The sequence below is a fragment of the Carcharhinus amblyrhynchos genome, chromosome 1, assembly GCF_965287045.1.
Source record: "Carcharhinus amblyrhynchos chromosome 1, sCarAmb.v2.hapA, whole genome shotgun sequence".
Taxonomy (NCBI): domain Eukaryota; kingdom Metazoa; phylum Chordata; class Chondrichthyes; order Carcharhiniformes; family Carcharhinidae; genus Carcharhinus; species Carcharhinus amblyrhynchos.
In genome coordinates, this window is record NC_137324.1 from 120,451,459 (window position 1) to 120,471,417 (window position 19,959).

The window sequence follows — 19,959 nt, forward strand, 5'->3', positions numbered from 1 at the left end:
CAGCATTCTCTCTGCCCGTTTCAGTAAGATCACCTCTCAATCTTTTAAATTCAAATGGAAGCAGACTCAGCCTGTCCAATCTTTTGCTTTAAAGACACCCCCACTTCCCAGGTTTCAATCAAATGAACCTTCTCTGAACTGCTTCTTACGTGTGCCTCCCAGAGTGGGGTGGAAGCTTCACCCTATGTCCATCAACCAGTTAACAGGACAACAGCCATAACGGTGGCTGGGGCCAATCCAACCAAACAGAAGTGTGGTTGTCCCCAGTTTTTAAGCTATGGAATGGAGTCACCGCTTCCATGTAAAATTCCTCTCCTTGAATCCAATAGATTCCTTAAAACTGCACACAGAATATTTCCAAATCCAGGCTGTAACAGAATTGAATTTCGTAATTGTAGCATGGATATATCTTTGGTTATAAAATCTAATGGATCCTTACAAGTTATTTGAATTGTTAAAAAAGAGACCATTGAAAACTTTTCAAAAGTAAACACTCCAAGAGACTCTTCTAGTCTACATAATCTCAGCAGTATTGGATAGTAGAATTTACAGCTCAAAGAAGACATTTTAACACACTGTACCTGTGGCAATGCTAACCCTTTACCTGGGGCTGCTTTCTCTCTCTCCATTCCTTGATTTCTTATATCACTTTTGATTTGTCCTTTTGAAGTATTTATCCATTTTTCTTTGAAATTACATGATGGTCTCTGACTGAGGCTGTTATGGCAAAAGATTCCACGTTGCAATAATTCTCTGTGTGATAACATTTCCTTTAATGTTCTCTAGTTCTTCTATTGATGGTCTTAAACCTGTGCCATAGGAACAGGAGTAGGCCATTCGGCCCATCCAGCCTGCCCCTATTCAATTAGATCATAGCTGATCATTTACTTCTGCCACTTGCCCTCGATATCCACCTTCCAATTTGACAAATTTACTATTTATTCACTATGTATCCACTTGTAATTGTTCAGAATTTTGAAAGATTCAATCTGATTCCTCTTATACTTTGTTCTGATTGTACAAAGCTCTGAAAAATCAGAGTTCATAACTTTAATCTCTTATTGCTGGTATTATTCAGTGAATTCTTGCTCTTCTCTTTTGCAAGTTCTTTATTAGGATGGGTTCCTCAGCTGCATATAATACCATAATTATAGCTTGTGCAAGTTGAATATTTGTTATATTTTACCAATTATATACATTTAAAGATCCATACAGCTACCTTTCTTTAAAGAGTCTTGTTTGTGGCATGGTTCATCTCACTTTCTTTGAATGATATTTGCCCATTCTGCTAACTTATCCAGGTTCTCCTGCAATTTCTTGTATTCCTCACAGTGTGTCATGCCACCTAATTTGCCGCTCATCTCAAATTTAATATAATTCCTTTTGTGCTTCTGTTCAAATCATTTAGCTTCATTTAAATGGAAAACAGAAGAGATTCCAGCATAGATCCTTAGGGCACAACATTTTCCACAAGTTGCCAACCTTGGAACATCCATTTATCACTAGAATTTATGTTGTGTCCTCTGGCTGTCTTTCTATCTATATATCATGTTCTTTTTAATGCAATATGCTTCAATTTTCATCTCCGGTGATGGCAGATATCTGCAGCCTCCTAGAGGAAGACCTGTTCCAGTCCAAAAAAACAGCTGTTTATCGCTGCTCTGTTTTTTGTCACTCAGCCAATTTCATATCCATGTCGCTACAGTACTTTTTATTCCAACTTTGCTCTCAGGTCTGTTGTGTGGAACTTTATCAGTTACCTTTTCGAAGTCCATGTACCCCACGTAACAGCAGTATCCTCATTAACCCTCTCTGTACCTTATTGAAAACTCAAGCAAGTTAGTTAAACATGATTTGCCCTTAACAAATGGCTTTCCTTAATTCACCCACATTTGCCAAAGTGACTATCAATTTTGTCCCAAATTATTGTTTCCAAAAGCTTCCTCATCACTCAGGTTAATCTGACTGGTTTGTCATTGCTGGTCTTACCTTTACATCATTTTTTCAACAAGGGTGTAACATTTTTAATTCTCCAGCCCTCTGGCTCCAACCCAAGTCTAAAGAAGATTGGCTCCATAATTTTCCACTCCCACTTTCTTCAGTATCTTTGGATGTATCTCATCTGATCCTGTTATCTTATTAACTTTTAAGTACAAACAACAAGTCTAATAGCACCCCCCTTTATCAATTTTAAATCCTCCATGTGTCTGAACTACCTCCTCTTTCACTGTGGCCTGGACAGCATTGGAAAGACATGCAAAGAATTCATTTGATACCTTAGTCATGCCCTCTACTTCTATGTCTTAATCCTCCTGTTAGTCCTGAATTGGCTCCACTCCTCTTACTACTCTTTACTATTTGTATGCGTGTAGAAAGTTTTTGGATTCCCTTTTATGTTTGCTGCCAGTCTCTTCTCATATTATCTCTTTTCTTCTCTTGTTTGCTTTCTCACTTTTCCTCTGAACCTTCTATATTCAGCCTGGTTCATAATTGTATTATAAGCACTTTTTCTGCTTAATCCTAATCCCCTTGTTCTTTACTCCCACATCAATGGAAATAGTGTCTCCATGACTACCCTTTTCTTTATGATTCATTCTGCAAGAAATTAGTACATAGAGTATATGTTATGTGCATTGTTGCTGGAAAAATACAAAGAAAATTTGATTTCATTGATCCACTCTATTTTAGTTGGAGGCTGTTTGGTTAAAGTCATGTTGTGTAATTTTGGTGAAAAGCAAGCTTTTCATGAAATTCCTTTGGAAATTTATTGATGTATAAACAGTTTATTTTATTACATTTGTTACTAATGTTGTCCAGCTTCATTTTCAATCTGCATATTTGCATACACCTAATTCATGTTAAGTACTGAACATTGGCAATTTTACATAATTTTGAAAAGAAGTTGGTGAAGAAAAAATATACACATGGAGCAGTTAATGTGTATTGTAATATTTTATGGTAAGACTTCTTTAAACAATGGCTGCGCTCATTAAAATATTTAGTCATAACATGAAAACATTTGATGATTTTCTTTGTATCTTCATTTTTAATATGGTTCTAGAAATCTAGGGCATACATACTGCACAAAGGACTCTTTCATGATGTTGCAGCCACCACAGCGGCCCTGCTGCCCACTACACTATCTTAGCTTCACAGACACTGGTCACATCCACTCTGTAACGAGCAAAACACAATCTATTGGTTGTGTAAGAAACCCAGTCACAAAACTTTTGTACATAAACTACTACTTAGTTTTAACCTTTTGAATTGCAGCTGTATTAAATAATCCAATCCAAAAAGTATAATGTCAAGTAATAGATTAAAGAAAAACTCTTTCTCTATTTAAGTTATTAAACTGTTGAGCCTTGTATACTGCAGAATGCTGATTATGTGACAGTATCAATATCTCCCCTACAGTCATATCCGAAAGAAAATGTTTATTTGAATACACCTTTGAAAAGAACTCAAAAGATTTGGTCATAGTTCACCAATAGCTTTTGGAAAGAGCAGAACTAATTGATTGAATAGAAAAACCATTAAGGATTTCTCAGAAACTGAAATTGTTTAATCCTGCTGTGTTTTTAAAATACACTTGACAACTTGGCATCAGTGACAACAAGCAGTGACAACTTGGCATCAGTGACGTGATGTATTTTAAGGATGTGCTTGATGCATTCTGGCATCTTCTCAGCATCTGTTTCTGACTCTTTTCACAGCTCACCTGGCACATTGCTGACTATTCCATTGTTACAGCTTTTGACTTACAGACCCTTGTACAAAGTATGCACGATCTAATAACAGAAAGCTTATTTATTGAGCCCATGTGCTTCATGCAGCTTTCCTGTTAATCTGAGGATATTTCAGGAGCTAAATGAACTCATTTGACTAACATCCATCTAATTATTCTGTTACACTGACAATCAACCTCCTGTACAGCAACAAAGTTCACAATTAGTTCCTTTAGGTTGAAATACAATTCATTCAGTCTCCACATCTATAGCCAACAGAATGTGCATTTGTATATAAATTGTAAAGTAACCATAATCCCAAATGATCATAGCCTACTCTCCCCTTCAAATCATCACCCTATGACGGGAACTGAACTCACACTGATGCCATTTCTTTGAATCACAAACCAACAGTCCAGCGAACTGAGCTAACTGGCTCTTGTGTTTACATATAAACTAGGTTTGATGGGCAAAATCTGATGGATTAGGAAAAAATGGCAATAATTTGCATTTAGTTTTAGGTCTGCTTTGTGGATTCAATGGATTAAATAAATTCACCTATAGACCCAAAGCTGGATACCTTTTACCTCTTGGGGGCCCGTCACTGCTGATTGTCTAGAAATCTTGTGTAGAACATTCTTAAGTTGAAGAAGCTGGTTTGGTGACATGTGGGCCAAGAAATTTGCAAGAAATGTCATTGGGTTGGGATCCTGATGTGATTCTGTCTGCTCGCCCTGCGTCATCCCATTCTGGCCTCTTCAAGAGAGGATTGAGAGTGCAGTGGAAAATCCCCGTGATTGGGATTGAAAGAACTCAAGGTAATTTGGAACAAATTTATGCAAGGATTCCCTCTATTCCAACAGTGCATGCATTCCATGCTGTCTCTGCAACCTAGCAGATTGGAGAAGACAAATCCTCATTGAACCTCCTCATTGAAACCGATGAGCTGTGAAGCCTTTGATCAGTCACACTGAAGAACTCTGGCCATGGCCAGGTGAGCGGCTGCTGTTCAAAGTCCAGCATCTTTCAGAGATTGCTGTCACTGTTTGACAAATAATTGTCAACTGCTTGAAAAGCAATTCACCTGCCTAGCACTTGATCCATCTTCAGCTACAGTTCCCTGCTCCCAATCTTCACCATAACATGGTAGCAACTTATACAACTTCCAACCTGCTGAGTGTCACGGGCAGGCGGATAAGCACTGCCAGTTGTGACAGCAGCAGTAGGAGCAACAGCATCAGCAACTATCTTTTCCGCAGCCAGATGTCCCTCCACAGGCCAGAGGGCTGGACCCTGAGATCCAGCTAGAAGGAGGTGACACCCCAATGTAGGGTCTACACACAGAAGATCAGCTGTCTTAAAATGTTTGAGCATCTACGCCCATGAAGCTCAGGATCTGATGTCAGGTCATTGCTGAGATCTGCATCTTCATGAAAGAAGACCTTCCGGCCAGTAGGTGAAGTAGGTAAGTATTACCCTTAAGTTTAAAGTTTATTTATTAGTGTCACAAATAGGCTTACATTAACACTGCAATGAAGTTACTGTAAAAATCCTCTGGTGCCTGTTTGGGTACACTGAGGCAGAATTTAGCACGGCCAATGCACCTAAACAGCACATCTTTCGTACTGTGAAAGGAAACTGGAGTACCGGGAAGAAACTGGAGTACCCGGAGGAGACCCACACAGACACGGCGAGAATGTGCAGACTCCGAACAGACACTGACCCGAGCTGGGAATTGAGCCCAGGTCCGTGGCACTGTGTGGGACTAACCACTGTATTACCATGCTGCTTGGCCAACAAGCTGCCTGTCATTGGAAGCCTAGAGTCCCCCTGCCTAGCCCAGCCCTCATCTCTGCCTCTTGTCAAGTTGTGCAAGCTGTCTTCTCTTGCAAGAATGGAAAACAAGCAATGCAGGGTCATAAGAGCTTGTGAGCAGAACTGGGAAGGACATCATTTGTGCAGAGTGACTGTGAGGTACAGTCACAAAGTGGGTAATAGGCTAATGGTAAGTGAGTGTGTTGGCTGACCAGAAGGGGAATTGAGATGCCTGAATAGAGTGAATGGGGCTGGAAGGTTTGGACCTGAGGCTTTGCTGTGCAGGAGAATTCTGGACAAATCAGAGAATGGGGTTTGAAAGGGAAGTCGTGTCTGACAAATTTACTGGAGTTCTATGAGGATGTGTCTAGGGCGGTGGATAGAGGAGAGCCGGTGGATGTGGTCTTTCTGGATTTTCAGAAGGCGTTTGATAAGGTACCTCACAAGAGGTTACTGCAGAAGGTCAGAGGACATGGAGTTGGGGGTAGGGTGTTAGCGTGGATAGAGGATTGGTTGTCAAATAGGAGGCAGAGAGTGGGGGTCAATGGGTGCTATTCGGATTGGCGGTTGGTGACTAGTGGGGTGCCCCAGGGGTCGGTGCTGGGGCCTCAGCTATTTACCATTTATATAGATGATCTGGAGGAGGGAACCGAGTGTAGGGTGTCGAAATTTGCTGATGACACCAAGATTGGGGGAAAGGCAAATTGTGCGGAGGGTGTGGAGAGTCTGCAGAAGGATCTAGATAGGCTGGGCGAATGGGCCAGGAAATGGCAAATGGAATTTAATGTTGGCAAGTGTGAGGTGGTCCACTTTGGTAGGAAGAATGGTAGGAAGGACTATTACTTACGTGGCGAAAAACTGCAGCAGGCGACGGTGCAGAGGGACCTCGGGGTCCTTGTGCATGAGTCGCAAAAACCCAGCCTGCAGGTGCAGCAGGTGGTCAGGAAGGCGAATGGGATGCTGGCCTTCATAGCGAGGGGGATTGAATATAAAAGTAGGGAGGTCTTGCTGCAGCTGTATAGGGCATTGGTGAGGCCGCAGCTGGAGTACTGTGTGCAGTTTTGGGCGCCGCACCTGCGCAAGGATATTTTGGCCTTGGAGGGAGTGCAGAGGAGGTTTACTAGGCTGATACCGGAGTTGAGGGGGTTGAGCTATGAGGAGAGGCTGAATAAACTAGGCTTGTACTCGTTAGAGTTTAGAAGAATGAGGGGAGATCTCATTGAGACGTATAAGATGATGAATGGGATGGATAGGATAGAGGTGGAAAGACTCTTCCCGCTCAAAAAAGACAGTAGGACTAGGGGGCACAGCCTCAAGATAAAGGGGGGGCGGTTCAGAACGGAGTTGAGGAGGAACTTCTTCACTCAAAGGGTGGTGAATCTCTGGAATTCTCTGCCCGTTGAAGTGGTGGAGGCTGCCTCGCTAAATATTTTTAAGAAGCGGGTTGATGGGTTTTTGATAAGAGAAGGGATTAAGGGTTATGGGGAGAGGGCGGGAAAGTGGAACTGAGCCACGACAGATCAGCCATGATGTTATTGAATGGCGGGGCAGGCTCGAAGGGCCAGATGGCCTACTTCTGCTCCTATTTCTTATGTTCTTATGTTCTTATGCTACCCACTGTCTTCCCCTCCTGAAGTCCTGGATCCACTTGATGTGTTGTCTCCAGGTTGGAAAGAACACAATCCACTGTTGACTTCTTTGGCCATTTACGTAACACTACATTCTGCACTCTTTCGTTTCCTTCTGTATGAATGGTATGCTTTGTCTGTATAGCACGCAAAAAACAATACTTTTCACTGTGTACTAATACATATGACAATAACAAATCAAATCAAATCACTTCCATCTATAACTATTTAATTAGAGGGGATATGCTCTCTTGTCCTTGGGAGAGGTTGGCTCATTGTAGCCTTTCAGCTTCCTTTAACTATATCTGCCTTCCCTGATCTCCTCACTATTTGTGTGGTTGCTGTGACCTAAAAAGATCCAAGTTCTGCTGAGTTTTTCTGAAGCAAACTGTGGTCCCGTTGAACAGAAATTGTTCCCCTGACTGAATGGCAATGTCATTCGCCCACTCTCCTTCATCAGACGCCAATCCCAGAGGTGGACGCTTAATTGGTTGTCTCTCGAAAAAGCAACTGGAAGTCTCAATTGTTCTAGTCACTAGCATTGTATTATTGGTACCCCCTTTTTCAGTGGGAATTCAGAAGAGTCCCATATTTTTCTGATGAAGTGTGACTGTTCTCATTGTATACAGATTCTTTGAGCAACTCTTTGCTCTCACAGTCTTAAACATAGGATCGCAGAATCAACTTTTTTTTTAAATTACTGTCATTACCACTGGCACTTTAAAGTTTTATGTTGTACTTGGAACTGCTTTAGCGTGACTTATGGTTAAGAGTTGACTTCTTTACTGCTGATGTTTTTCTATGCAACAATACAGGAAATCCTACTTGCAGGTGGGAAACAGGTACACGATTCCAAACACTTGTACATACAAAGGTGCAGTTTTGTTTTTTGTCCCTAATATTTGTGCAGTTTGTTTGCATAGTCATTAAAAATTACTGGTAGTTTTCCATTCCGTTCAATGATAGTGTGTTAATCCCTTCAAAAGAGTTTGTAGAAACTATGTACAAAACCAGCTTTATTGCTGATGTAATGAACTATATTTGCTCCATATCAAAAAAAAAGTTGTGGCTTGTTTCTTTTGATTAGGCTTCTGGAACTAGGATTTGATCGATTTATCAGAGTTGGAAGCATTCGGAAGATTGCCAAACCTATTTTACCATACAGGCAAGCACAACTTCAATACCTATTTTTGACTTGAATGAAGCTGTATCACAGTAGAATCGTTATGCTATGGATCTGGAATAGATTACAGGACCACAAGTTAATATCAGTTCTAACCACCAATAATATTAGGCTTCTGGTAATAATCTGAATGAACATTATAATAAATAATATATCTGCCCTGATGAGTGCAAGTTGAAAAACTTCAACAGTATGTTCTCCTCATCTGCATCGTTCTCCCCGTGTCTGCATGGGCTTCCTCCGGGTGCTCTGGTTTCCTCCCACAGTCCAAAGATGTGCGGGTTGATTGATTGGCCATTCTAAATTGTCCCATATCTCAGGATGTGTAAATTAGAGGGATTAGTGGGGTAAATATATAGGGTTAAGGGATGGGGCCTGGGTGGAACTGTTATCGATGAAGACTCGATGGGCTGAATGGCCTCCTTCTGTTGTCTCTTTATTTTAGCAATGCTTGAGTTCTGTACTACCAAGTGGTTATCAGTCAATAAATGTGTAGCACGTTGGATAACTCCCAGCTTTCGTATCTGATATTGGCCGGGAAATTCCTTGGAAGTTGCACCCACTCTGCCAGCAATACTTCACCCGAGGTGTGGTGCAAATTCTATCGACATGTTATGGCTGTACTCCCAGTGAAGTAATGTCCGGGAAATGAGAGCAGCTCCAAGGATTTTCTGGTCTTGTGATTTTCAGTCTTGTAGATAATTTTGAATTTGAGCAGGTAATTGAAATACTCAGTTTAAATCTTACTCTGTTTGTGTAAGCTCTATTGCTGCTTTCCCCTCTCCCCTTCACCCATTTTACAGATAGGAAATTGTATGGTAGAAATGGGTTGTTTTGACAGGCACAAAATCAAACTAATTATATTGATTTCTTAGGGAATGAGATTGAATTGATTCTGGAAAACAGAATGAATTATCTCGATATATCAGGAGTTTCAACTCTCCATATTCAGTGGGAAAGAGGTGAAAGAGTAATTTAAAAGGAACAGTTGCATTTCTGTCTTGGTGCTTGCCCATTCCCCATTTTAATGTGATTGTCTTAGGTGCTGGATCGGAATTCTGCTTGACTCCAGAGAGAACTTCTAAAATAAATGAAAATCGGGGTCCCTGATGTACATTGTAGCCCAAAAGATCAAATCTTTTAGCCAAAGTTTCAGACTCGTCCATCACCTTTGCATGACATACACACCAGAGTTGATGTCACTCTGAGACACTATCTGGTTTTGTCAGTCCCATGATATTAATTGGGATAGATTCAGGACAGATCTGGCAGCTCAAAATAAAAGCAAATTATTGCAGATACTGGAATCTGAAACTAAAAGAGAAAATGCTGGAAAATCTCAGCAGGCCTGGCAGCATCTGTAAGGAGAGAAAAGAGCTGACGTTTCAAGTCCAGACAACCCTTTGTCAAAGCCGACCTTTGTCTAGACTCGAAACGTCAGCTGTTTTCTCTCCTTATGGATGCTGCCAGACCTACTGAGATTTTCCAGCATTTTCTCTTCTGGCAGCTCAAAGTTAGGCATCCCTGAGGCAATCTTGAGCCATAGTAGAGTCAGAATTGCATTCCATCAAACTCTGTAGGTTCATGACCTGACGTATTCCTTACTCTACCATCACCATCAAAGCCAGGGGATCAACCTGATTCAATGAGCAGTATTAAAGACATGTGTTGGAGCAGCACCCGACATGTATTAAAAGGAGATGCCAACCTGTTGAAGCTACAACACAGGGTTGTATGCATGTTAAATGTATGTTATAGACAGAGCAAAGTGATCATACAATTAACGGATCAAGTTAAAGCTTTGTAGTTCTGTCACATTCAGTTGTAAATGGTAATGGACAATTAAGCAATGAATGAGTGGAGGAGGATCCACACATATTCTTATCTCATTGATGGGGGAGCCCAGCACATGAATGCAAAGACAAGGCATCTTTTACATCTTCTGCAAAAGGGCTAAATGGATAATTCATCTCCATCTCCTCCAGATTCCCACCATCATGGAAGCCAGTCTTCAGCCAATTTGATCCACTTCACATGTCAAATCTGGCAGAGTGTGGTGGATACTGCAAAGACTAAGGCCTTGTCAACATCTTCATTATGGTGCTGAAGACTTCTGCACCTGAATTAGCTGCATTTCCAGCCAAGCCATTTAAATCCAGTCAGATGCTGCATCTCCCTGAAAAAAGGGGGAAAATTTCCAAGTATATTCGGTACACTAAAAAAGAGGATAAATTCAGTCTGGCCAAGGATTACCATATCACCCACTTTCAATCATCAGCAAAGTGGTGTTATCAAATGTGCTCTGAAGTGGCCCTTACTCTTCAATAAACTGCTCACTGATGGTCAGTTTGGATTTTGCCAATTAGCTCCAGGTCTCACTATAGCTTTGATTCAAACATGGAAGAAAGTGCTGAATTTCAGAGGTGAAGTGAGAGTGACTGCCTTTGACACCAGGCAGTATTTGTTCAAGTGAGGCATCAGGATGCCGTGATAAAATTCCAGTCAATGGGAATTAGGAGAAAACTCTGCATTGGTTGGAGTCATACCCAGCACAAAGTAAAATGCATATATTTGTTGGAGGACAATCATCTCAGCCTCAAGTTATCCCTGTAGGAGTTCCTGAGCATCATATCCTGGATCTAATCATAGACACAGTAAAAAGTCTGACAACACCAGGTTTTAGTCCAACCTATTTATCTAATCATAGAAGCATAGAAAATAGATGCTGAAGTAGGCCATTTGGCCTTTCAAGCCTGCACCACCATTCAATATGATCATGATTCAGCACGCACTTCCAGTATCCCACTCCCACTTTCTCTCAATGCCCTTTGATCCTCTGAATTCCCTGACGAGGGGGAAAGCCCTGAAAGCTAATGGCGTTTGCTACCAAATAAACCTGTTGGACTTTAACCTGGTGTTGTGAGACTTTTTACTGATCTCAGGCAGCATGGCAGTGGAACTCCTGTCCCCCTCACTGATCTCAGGCAGAGTGACGGCGGACTCCCCCCCCCACCGTCACTGATCTCAGGTAGCGTGGCAGTGGACTCCCCTCCTTCCCCCTCACTGATTTCCCCCTCAGTGATCTGAAGTTGAGAGCCATTGGACACTTGGCACTTACCTCCTCTCTAACTGGAACACTCCAATCGGACTTTTGGAGAGCGTGTCTGTTTCACGCCGGTTCTGGATGGGTGAATGCAGTGGTAAAGGGGGAAGTGCTAGTAAGATTGGGCGTGCAGCACATTAAGTCAATTTAAATGCATGCAAATAGCCATTTTCAGGCCTTGGTAAAGGTGGAACCGGCATGGAGGCGGACGCGGATTGTGTTACTTGCCTTATGCCCGACTTTTCCAAGGTTTTGTGCCCAAAAGCAGGAGCAACTTGATGGTAAAATCGGGCCCAGAGTGTATGGACAGACTCTGTTCAGTTAAGGTCAGTATTGGGGAGTTTTTCCTATTGGGAGTTTTGTTGTACAGAGATGTTAATTATTTATATTTCTTTTAGCTTGCATGCAGGTAGTGACAGTGAAGAACTGCGAGAGCTGCAAGCACTTCTGAAAGAAGATCTGACACTTGTGGAAAAGATGCATGTGAGAAAGAGTATCGAGCAACACAAATTAGGCAGGAACAGAACTGTGCTCAAGGAGGTGAGAGTTACGTCGCTGCACATAACATGGATTGAAATTAACTCCTTCCAGCAGAACAGGCCTGTAAATGTAAAGCAGAAAGTTCGTTTGCTGACCTCGCACTCAAAATAAGATTGCATTGTAATCTAGTTTTGTGGATTACTTTTGCTGATGAACTGTATTAAGACATTTTCACAAAATACCAAATTTGCATGCAAAGATACTTTGAAATGGACTGTCAGTGGAAGTGGGGAAATTACATACATAACATCTCATAATGTCTCAGCCTGGTTGGGTCAGATGGAGTGCAGGAATCAGATTGAATGAGGGTCAGGTCACGTTGGGTCGGGGGACAGGGATGGGGAATATTGTGGGAGGGAGTGCTTGGCGGTGAGGCAGTTCCCTGTGTGATCAGGAGTGTGCGGAGTGTCCTGTGCAGTGATTACTCTATGTATTTAAAATAGTTATGCTAAAGTTAGAAGTGGTTTTATTTCTTCTATCTTTTCATAGTAACTATTAGTGTAACATTTGCATAACTATCCGAGGTTAGTGATTTAAATCACTTTGTTCCAGGGCAATGCAATTATCCAAGGGAAGTTAGTGCTTGGACAGTTGTGGTGCAAACGCTTACCTGGGAATCAGAGAGGTATTCCCAAGCTCATCTTTGGGGTAACCCCAAAATTTGATGGCTGTAAGGCAGGAAGTTATGGTCTGTGTTTTAACAGGGTATTCTACAATAGAAGATTCGACAGCTGAGTCCAAACCTGCTCTATCCCTACATCAACATGCATATATTCATTTTCATTCCATACATTCACAGGTTATGTGCATTGGCCATGCTAAATTCTCCCTCGTGTACCCAAACAGGCACTAGACTGTGGCGAATAGGGAATTTTCACAGTAAATCTAAACTTTCCAGGATGGGCAATTGGAAAATGATCAGAAACAACAATCCTTGCTAGTTTTTTTAGTCCTGATGCAGAGGATTCAGATGAGCCCTTCAATGGAGCAGCATACAGGAGAAGGTTGATGAACACAGACAATGAATTGCTTGGTATATTGAGAAGCTTGCCATTCTGATCAATGTCAAGGAGCATGGAGCAGCCCAATACCAACTTGATACAGGGCTTTGCACAGAGCTTGGACTCCACTATCTCCAGATTGCACGTGGTGTCAAACTCTGTTATCAGTTGATGAACTCAGGTTCCGAGAAAGAATTGTACTGGACTTGAAACATTAACTTTGCTTCTGCCTCTGCAGATGCTGCCAGACCTGCTGAGTTTTTTCCAGCACTCTATATTTATTACATTGTGATGCCTGTAGTAATGGGAAATGGTTAGAGCTATTTCCCTGGTTGTCTGGTTTGCAAGGGAATGGTGCAATTGCAGAGGGTTGTATAATTTATTTGAGTGACCCATGCAGAGAAATCCATACAAAGAATCCTGTGTTTGTTTCTCTTTCTGTCTTGTGTAGGTGCGAGTGGTAGGAGCCACTTGTGCTGCCTGTCCTTTCCAGTGTATGAACAACCTGAGCTTCCCATTGGTGTTACTGGATGAATGCAGTCAAATTACAGAACCAGTTTCTCTTCTTCCTATTGCAAGGTATTGCTGAATTATAGCTAGCTCTTTATTTTGTGCATAAATTCACCCTTCACAAATCCAAGTGCTGCTGTCTGTCTGACAATCAAATGTTAATTCGCAGGGAACAATGTGAGGTAGCACATAAAACAAAAGGATGAAACACCCCTTGCCTCAAATCTGTGTTTTATTACGTAGTAGCTCGCGGATGTTCCTATTTTTGTGGATTCAAAATGGAGGACTTGATAGAAAAACGTAATTTGAAAAGGTAGTCATGATTGAACACCTTATTTCCTGGACAGGGAACCTAGAGTGGATTTAGTTGATGAGTGGTTCATTAACCTTCACAAAATGAAGGCAGATAAATGATCCCATTGCGTATTATTCCGTGTGCCACAAATGTACAACTCAAGAAGTGCAGAAAGAGGCCATTTGGCCCATCGAGTTTGCACCAACAATAATCCCACCTAGGCCCTATTCCCATAACCCCACATATTTACCCCGCTAATCCCTCTAATCTACACATCTCAGGACACTAAGGGCAATTTAGCATGGCCAATCCACCTAACTTGCATATCTTTGGACTGTGGGATGAAACTGGAGCACCTGCAGGAAACCCAAGCAGACACAGGAAGAATGTGCAGACTCCGCACAGACAGTGACCCAAGCCAGGAATCAAACCCAGGTCCCTGGAGCTGTGAGACAGCAGTGCTAACCACTGTGCCAACGTGCTGCCCTGTCTTATCCTGGTCTGTGCTCGGTCTTGTTGCCATCTTGGTCTGGACTTGTTGTTCTTGGGCTAGGGAAGAGAAAAGAGAAAATCACTCAGATATTCTACAAACCCTGTTGGAAAGGTGGGGGTGGAGGAAATCAGTAAGTGTATGCACATGCATGCGTGTTCTGAGGACAAGATTATGCTGGCTTATGAAATTCACAATAATCAAACAGTTTCCCAACTTTAAACTGCAACAACAACTGCTTGCAGACATGCAGCACCTTTAACACAGTAAAACAACAACACCAATTTGTATTTATATTGCACCTTTAATGTGCTAAAATGTCCCAAGGCACTTTATAGGACCAAGGATGAGAATTTTATAATTGAGGGAGTCAGTGTACACTCCAGGGGAGATATGTGAACTGGACTTTGTGTGTGTTAGGGCATCAGCAGCAGAACCTGAATGACCTTAAGTTTACGGAGCGTAAAGCACAGGACACTGACCAGTAGGGCATTAAATTTAAGAGTCAATAGCATCAGGTAGGATGAATCAAACCCATCTGGATGAGCTGAAAGGTCATCTTGGGGCCAAATGCAACACCAAGATTGCGAAAATTAGTAGCCAGTGTTAGAGCGATGGGGCTGAATTAATTGGGGCGCTTTGGCCCTTGCTCTCTCCCCGATGGGGGTTGACATAAACCTCTCCCAATGCCAGTTTAACCCAAACGCCAGTGGGATGAGGCATTAGTGTGCATTCGTTGCCCATTTAATGGCCTCAAGTGGTGCATGAGTGAGGGAGCCACCTACCATGCCAAACCCTGGTGCAATTACAGTGAGAGCAGAGGCAGGGAGATAAGTGGTGGACAGGTGACCTGCTGGATTTAATAGTCACTTGCCTTCAAACGCACCAGCAGAAGACTATTAAATCCAGCCTTTGGTGGAAGTGGTAAGAGAGCAGAGTTTATGGCAAGATCCACAGTGAATCTGTTTTGCCAATTATTATTAGAAGGTAATTGCTGTTCATTCTGTACTACTTATTAGACAAGCAGTCTGACAATTCAGAGACATTGGAGGAGTCAAGAGGTGGAAGTGAGGTAGAGCTAGGCATTGTGTACTTGTGGAAACTGAAGCTGTATTTTCAGATGCTGTTACTAAGGAGCAGCATTTAGATGAGAAATAGGAGAGAACCACTGCAAGGTCCTTGGCGGGGACAGCGGAGGTACAATATCAGAGTGGGAAGAGAAATAATTGCAGATGATTCTCTGACTATGATTGAATAGATAGGAATGAAACCAGGCAAGAGCACTCCTTCTGGTTAGACATTGCTGCAGTGGCATTGGAGCAGAATCTCATGGTCAGTCATGTCAAAAGCTGCTTGTCAGAGCATGACGACTGTAGGTAAGTGAACACAGGGTTGATGCATACACATAAAGGAAGACCAGGGACTAGGTGAGAGAGAAAACAGAGAAGCCCTAGTAATAGTGGCTGAGGAGGGGACACAAATGAAACGATAAAGATAGCAAGAAGGATGTTTTACCTCCATTTGAGAAAACATTTAGGTCTGGAAAAATTGAACAAGCTGATTTTCCAGATTGCATGGAAAACCTATAGCATTGGGAATGATTCTTTCCAGGTGGAGAAAGTAATTACTGATTTTCCATTCCATTCATGCACCATAAATGGACATATAAGTCTTAAAGCATTCAGTGTGTTACAAAGAAGCAGCATGATTGGGAGACTCTGATGCCGTCAAAAATTCCCTAAGTGAAGCTTGAGAAGTTTATAAAATAATGTAAATTGTGAGATCGTGTTACAAGATTTCAGACATGATGAGTATGGAAAGCAGTCATTAACATCTGAACCTTTGTGATATGCAATCCTTAGTGCAGATCAAAATTCTCCTCTATTGTCACGATACAAAAATTAAGAGGTTGGACAATTCTGAAAGTTTGTTGGAGTTATCCAGCATTGTTCCCAAATATACACCCTGATTGTCCAGCAATGATTACAGTGATTACATTTTAGCCCCAAGTACAGATGACTTAGAACTAACGCAATCACTTCTCAGCAACAAATTATACTGATCTGTTTATTTACTAGGTGAGGGAATGTTCTCCAATCTTGTTGGCAAGTTAGTGATTAAACTGTCCTATAGTAGTGACTGAATTATAGAAACTTACAGCACAGAAGGAGGCTATTTGGTTTATTGTGCCAACGGAAAAAGAGCCACCCAGCCTAATCCCACCTTTCAGCTCTTGGTATGTAGTTACAGCACTTCAGATGCCTATCCAAGTGTTTTTTTTAACGTTTTAAGAGTTTCTCCCTCTTCCACCTTTTCACGCAGTGAGTTCCAGACTCCCACCACCTTCTGGGTGAAAAAATTATTCTTTATCTCTGCTTTAATTTTTTTACCCGTTACTTTAAATCTATGTCTTCTGGTTTTCAACCTTTCTTACTATGGGGATAGTTCCTTCCTGTTCACTGTGCCTAGGCCCTTCTGCCAACTCGATCTCCCTGTAGCCTCCTCTGCTCCAAAGACAACAACGGTAGCCTATTCAATCTTTCCTCATAGCTAAACTTCTCTATTCTGACAAAATTCTTGTTGATCTCCTTGGTACCCTCTCTAGTGCACTCACACAATGTGGTGACTAGAACCATATGACGTATTCCAGCTGTGGCCCAACTAATTTCTATATATAAGTTCTAGCAGAACCTCCCTACTTGGCTAATAAAGGAAGGTATCCTCTATGTTTCATAACCACCTTATCTACTTGTTCTTCTACCTTCTGTGAATTCTGTCCCGCTGTCCCTGTATAGTTCTCAGTGTCCTACCATTAAGTATGGATTCTTTTCCTTCTCTACCCTTCCCATTACTTCTCACTTCCTGGGATTTAGCTCCATTTGCCACTTTCCTGCCCACCTGATCAGTCCGTTGGTATATTCTTGCAGTCTGCATTCTTTTTCCTCACTATCAACCACATGGCCAATTTTTGTATCATCGGCAAACTTCTTAATCATGCCCCTACATTTAAGTCTAACATATGTGCTGCAAAAAGCAGAGGATGTAGAACTGAGTCCTGCAAAACCCTCCTGCAAGCAAACATTCAATCACAAAGCAGCTGTCAACCATTATTCTTTATTTCCTGTCACTAAGGTAATTGTTGATGCAGCTTGCCACTTTCTCCTGGATGCCATGAATGTTTACTCTTCTGATCAGTCTGCTATGTGGGATTTTGATAAAAACTTTAAAAATCCCTGTCGACTACATCAATCGTGCCACCCTCGTTGACATTTTGTTATCTCCTCAAAAAATTAAATCAAATAAATCAGACACAGCCTTCTCTTAAAGCTTCCATGCTGCCTGTCCTCAATCCTTATCTTTCTATGTGACAATTTATACTGTCCCTTAGAATCTTTTCCAATATTTTACCCACCACCAAGGTTTGGCTGATTGGCCTGTACTAAATATTAGAGATCAAAACCTCTTCGGTGTCTGAATTAGAAATATGCAACATATTCTTGATTAATGCACGTCTGAAGCACAAAGTCCCCTCTAAGATTTCCATTGTAGAAGAGTTCAGGTGTTTGTGCAGATGGCATCCTACTATAAGTGCCCTGAATCCATTAGCCCAGGTGAACAGGGAGAGAAAGAAATCCAGAAGAATTATATTAACAATGTCATTAATCTTGAACAATTACAACAGCCCTCTTCATTGCAGGTTTGGATGTGAAAAGTTGATCCTTGTTGGCGACCCCAAGCAATTGCAACCTACAATTCAAGGCTCTGAAAGTGTTCATGATGCTGGTCTGGAACAGACTCTCTTTGACAGAATGTGTCTGATGGTACGTCATTTATTTTAATGACATGTTTAAGGGGAATAGCTGTGAACTCTAGCTATTCACAAATTAAAGAAGCAGTAGAGCATATTTCATTCTTAATCTTTTGAACCCTAACAAACCTCTGAACCCTAGCATGTCAGAAAATAATATGATTTATTTTTACCAAAAATATAGCCTTTGCCGATCCCAGCTGTCTATGTCAGGCCACATGATCAGGCAACTATCATTGTATGTCCAAAAACAAGCAAATGCAATCATTGCATTCTAGCAAATGGAATCAGTGTAGAAGGAGGCCATTCGGCCCATCAAGTCTGCACCAACTGTAGTTCCACCCAGGACCTATTCCCGGAATCCCACATATTTACCCTGCTAATCCCCCTGACATTAGGGTCAATTTAGCATGGCCAATTCACCTGACCCGCACATCTTTGGACTGTAGGAGGAAACTGGAGCATCCAGAGGAAACCCACACAGGCACGGGGACAACATGCAAACTCCACACAGACAGGGACCCAAGGCTGTAATTGAACCCGGGTCACTGACACTGTGTGGCAGCAATGCTAACCACTGTGCTGCCCTGTACTGACGATCTAGCGGGTAAGTGTGAACAGAACAGAAAAGTCAGTTCTTAGGACGTTATGAGAACACCCTAAATGTTCACCTTTCTGTTCTCTTTACATGTGCTGACTGACCTGCACTTCTTTATTTCAAATTACCAGTATCTGCAGTCTTTTACTTTTTATTTAATAGTGAAACTTCTGTGTTTGTCATTGTACCCATGTGAAGTGTGTGCAGTAAGATCATGCTCCAGCAGATCAGAAGTGTGCAGCTGTGTTTCTCACTCATTGTGAACATAAGGCTGCTGGCAAGGTAGCAGGGGTTACTGTTTCATATTGATCAACATGTTATTTATAAATATTGATTGAGTATTTTTGATAATTGAATTGCCCAATTCAGATCACCATAATATTTGATCATTCTATTTTTAAGTAGTTTTGCAGACTAACATTTACATAGATCAAATGTAATACAAATAAAGACCACGAAGAATGTGGGTCTTTATTTTAGTTTTAACTAATCAACTGAAAAACCTGTAGTACACTCAGGAACCACAATGCCAATCAAATACCATCAAATCCTCCATATTGTTTATACCTGTGAAGATTTTTTTCCTCTTAAAAATCAGCCACTCATGAAACCTGTGCAAAGGTGCAATTCATTTGATGGAGTTCTTAGGTTAATGAACTGCATGTTCTGATAAATATATTGTAGTAAGAAGATGTTCCAGTTAGTCAGGTTTGCAGTTATGAAGAATCAGTAAAATAACTCGCAGGAAGTTCTGTACTCTTTGCACAAAATGCATTGAATGATGCAACTCACTCCTACCAGTTATGAGTGCAGTTATGAGTCTTTCAGTTGTCCATCTGTTACCATCTGTACAAACTGTCCCAAGTGTCTCTGCAATCCCAATTACGTTTTCTGTGCAATCTGCACAAACTCCCGTTCGGATTCACACAGTTTTATCGATGTAGTCTGCCATCTGTGCCAACTGTCTCAGCTTGTGGAATCTGTGCAGCAGCACCAGCTGCACCCAACATGGCATTTGTAATGTGCGCAAGTTGTGCCAAGTGCACATTAGGCACAAAAGGAATATGTGAACTCTGTTTAGAAGGTGGACAGGTTGAGCATTAATGATGTCCATGCTTTGCCTTCCTGTACTTTCTAAGTACTTCTTCCTCGATCTCTTTTTTTTAAAAAAAGCTCTTTGTTAACATTCAAACATCTGAAAATAATACTATTATTCACAGCATTGGTCGCACAGAAATGTTTTACTTCACTTTGAAAGCA

The 19,959-nt window shown here is 41.6% G+C and overlaps 1 protein-coding gene across 1 annotated transcript in view; it reads left to right on the forward strand.

Moving 5' to 3' along the window:
• Positions 1-19,959, forward strand: part of LOC145350180 (5'-3' DNA helicase ZGRF1-like) — a 94,835-nt gene that overhangs the window by 46,467 nt on the left and 28,409 nt on the right. Inside the window, exons 19-22 of the mRNA XM_080199230.1 lie at positions 8,259-8,336; positions 11,856-11,997; positions 13,450-13,577; positions 17,991-18,114. Of these exons, the coding sequence (XP_080055356.1) occupies positions 8,259-8,336; positions 11,856-11,997; positions 13,450-13,577; positions 17,991-18,114 (472 nt within the window). The remainder of the gene's footprint in view (positions 1-8,258; positions 8,337-11,855; positions 11,998-13,449; positions 13,578-17,990; positions 18,115-19,959) is intronic.